Here is a 3,745-nt window from a genome sequence, read left to right as displayed (position 1 = left end):
TATAAAAATTTCAGAACGAAGATAATATTGGTAGTATTAGTATCGATGCAACTGGCGGACTAGTAAAACAGGTTCCAAAACCCGACGGTTCGAAACGAGTCGTTTATCTTTACCAGGCCGTTTGTAGTTATTAACCGATTTCGCTCAAATTTTTATGGTATGTTCAGTACATTCATAGTTCTAGACATAGGAGAATCCCTATAGTAACTATAGACAAACTGTGTCAAACATTAAATTTCCAATATTTTGACTTCATTCTGGTACCGACGATGGCCACAAATCTAGAAATTAATGTGCCGTTTGACTTTTTGATTTCAGATGAGAAGGACAGCCAGAATCATGTCAGCCATAGACCTACTTTTTCTTCGCACCGGTCTCTTTCGAAAACTATACAGTCAATTCCACTGCATATTTTTCCCTCAAAAAATTCTGAATGACTCTTCAAATATCTACAAATATATTATATAATATTTATAAATAGATAATATTTGTTCGGAGCCTCTATCTCAATTTCCAAACTTCAAATAGCCATTCCTCTTTGGAACAGGTGTTTCAGTTTATGCAGTGGGAACTATTGACATAATTTATATATCACTCACTGGACTAGACCGATTGTAATACAAGTAGTTGTTTGTAGTAAAAAAAGTTTCGTTTGTAGTTGAATAGTTTAAAAGTTATAGGTGATTGTTTATACCCATCAGCCAACTTCGTCAATTTTTAATATTTTTAAAATCCGTCTTTTCCATGCGATAGGGAATCATTTGTAGTTGTTTGTAGTAAAAAAAGTTAAAGAGTAGTAAAAGTTTGTAGTAAAAATTAGTGGATTTAGAGCTCAGGTAACATTCATTGCTTTACCATCGATTACGGGTAGACTACCGTTGAGACAGATCGACCTTAGTAATTTAGAACTACCAAGGCACATAGAGTTAACGGACCCAGAATTCCATATACTTGGGGAGATAGATGCACTCATTGGCAATGCACTATTTTATGATTTGTTAGAGACTAGTCAGATTAAACTTAGCAGATCTTCAGTCATATTGCAAAATACACAGGTAGGATGGATTGTTAGATAGTAAAAGCCGGAATAATTCTTGTAAGGCAAATAGATTTTGTCATTTAGCCATGTCCCTTGACACTCAAGTCAGTCGTTTCTGGGCGATGGAAGAGGAGACCTTTTGGTGCAACCATCCATTACCCAGCATCGTTGTGGAAAAACGTTAAATCCACATCTCGTATATAGTTTAGCTGAATTTAGGTACCCTTAGGTAAAATGGCACACAACTTGGAGCACAAAAGCCACTTGTTCGGCGCCTCTGGGAGTGCTAATCATGTTAGAATTATTGACGAGCACATTATGAGTGTGAATGTAAATAGTATAATCGTTGGACCACAGGCTGAGGAATCTGCCACCGTGGATGCGTTGGCATATGAAATTTTGACCTCGGACTTATTTAACCATGAACTGAATTTTGTAACTAATACAGGTGAAATCGACATTAACGCGAGAGTGACAATAATGCAGGAGCCAGTGTCACGGACAGGTAAGAAGCGAATGGCTTGGACAGCGGAAAGAACGGCCCCAATCTGGATAGACAGTGACTACAGTGCAAGGATTGTACCAGTGAGTGAAGCCACCAGAGGTAGGAATGCAAACTTAGTGACTAGGAACCACCATGGGTCGCGTATATTTCATGACGATTTGACGAATGCCAGTGTGTTGCATGGAGGGGCTGTCGGTGACTTAGAGTTTGATAGTACTAGCGCTTTACGTGCCATAGTTGCTAGGGGGAGTGAGCTTAGAATGCTGGCTCTGAAGGCGATTTTGTGTCTGAAACAGCTCAGTTTAGCTTACACACTGGGTGAACATGGTGAGATTCGATCAGCAGAGGTGGATATAGACGTAGGACATGCAAATATGGAGGATGTAGCCATCGCAGCCCGGACAAACAGATTACTCGTTGATGTCGCGGGGTTTCCTGACGAGTACGTCAGTATACTTCTCAATTTGGTGCGAGCTTGGCCATTTCAAGGGCTGTATCCAACAGATGATGACACGACTAACTGTATATACACTGCCGTCAAGGTAGATGCTGATGCTGCGTTTGTATATACTACGGGATATTATAGTTCAGACATTCTCGTAAAGACATTCTCTTGAAACAACTTACGCACTCTCCAAAGGATAATCAAATAAAGTAGAAATACAGTATAGTACTCACATCAACTGCATTCATTTTTACATACAGTCCACTTATAGTTCAGAACATTGAACTTCACAGCAACAATGAAGTCAAAATATTGGAAATTTAATGTTTGGCACAGTTTTGCCACTGATATCACAGGGATCATCCTACCTGATCCGTAATAAGCAATAGGCCAGACCCCGAGCGTGTTGCTTATTACGAGGCAATCCTGTAGTGTTCGAAAATACATTAGTTTTAACCGTCGCCACGCGGAGCGCGGCAGCACTCTGGGGCGCGACCGGCAGCCACATTGGATGCGGGTCAGGCCGATCAATAAACGCGCTCTACGTCACCGAGAAGAAGCCAACGGCTCTTGCTACGACGAAGCCGGTTGATCGGCCATTACGTTCTTGCCTCGCTTCGCCTACACACGTGTTATATCAAGTTGTGTGAATTCTACCGCTCAAACTCAAAAACTACGGTTTTCGCTAGTGCGTTTACGTTGCCAACGGCCAACGCGTTCGCGTGAGCTTCTCAGCTCAGGAAAACCCGTGTAATTAATATAATTACACGGTGCCAAGTGTTGCACCAACACAGCACGAACTCTTGTTTCATCGCGACGCGAGTGAAATACGATCAACGATCACGGTAAATTTCTGTTCTCGTGAAATTCTTATACATACTGTATATACCTTTGTGTTCTGTAAATATACTTGTGTTCTGTTTTGTTCAAGGTCGAGTGGATTCAATTTCGTCTCACCGCCAATCCCCACAAACGGAACCAGTCGTCTCCATTAACAACGCGGACATTTTCGATTTCAATCTCGAACAGATAAATCAAAATATTTTTGTCGTATATTATAGATGTTACTGTAGTAGAATAGAAAAAGGAATAATTTTAAGACGAAAATTGTTTTACATTATGGTAAAACAGACTCGCTATAAGTCATTTAGATGTAACAATCTAAATATACGAGAATTTATATTTTCGATAAATCATGCAATATGATTATCGACGAATGCAACAGTGTACCTACAATTGTGCCGAATCTAAGAGTACACACTTGTGATCTATTACAATTTTTCGACCATTTGTATGAATGTGATGATACAAGAAACTGTGTATGTTAGATATATGTACTATTAAAAAATATTGTACATATAGAAGTTTCTCTGGGAACATGAAACAGTCTGAGAATATAATTAAGAGCTAAGAAACTATGGAACTGATCGACTTCCTCAAAAGAGAATATATTTTTCTCACTACTAAATTGTAAACGATGTCTACCTCAGTAATTCAGACATGTATGGAGAGAATGAAAACTGTGAAAGTGAGAAAAGAAATTATCTATGTCAGGTCTGGGCGACTTGCGGCTCATGAGCCACATACGACCTCCCTCTCTATTTCACCACGCCACCCACCATGCGCAGTCGTACGAGGTAAAGCATGGTAATCGAACACGGTATGGTTAGTAGTGGGGGAATCGACAGACGCGTAATAAGAGTTACCTAGCGACGGCGGGGAAGATGTAGCCCAGGCCTTGTCTTTGAGATTAATG

General features: G+C 40.1%; 1 protein-coding gene across 1 annotated transcript; it reads left to right on the top strand.

Moving 5' to 3' along the window:
* Positions 1-753: 753 nt before the first annotated feature.
* LOC123988580 lies at positions 754-3,516 on the top strand. Its single transcript, XM_046289174.1, has 2 exons — positions 754-2,834; positions 2,921-3,516. Exon 1 carries the CDS (start codon positions 1,274-1,276, stop codon positions 2,159-2,161), a length of 888 nt encoding a protein of 295 aa, XP_046145130.1. The 5' UTR covers positions 754-1,273; the 3' UTR covers positions 2,162-2,834; positions 2,921-3,516.
* The last annotated feature ends 229 nt before the right edge of the window (positions 3,517-3,745 follow it).

This window comes from Osmia bicornis, chromosome 16, assembly GCF_907164935.1.
Source record: "Osmia bicornis bicornis chromosome 16, iOsmBic2.1, whole genome shotgun sequence".
NCBI lineage: Eukaryota > Metazoa > Arthropoda > Insecta > Hymenoptera > Megachilidae > Osmia > Osmia bicornis.
The sequence above is the reverse complement of the archived record's forward strand: the minus strand, read 5'-3'. Positions and strand labels throughout refer to the sequence as shown.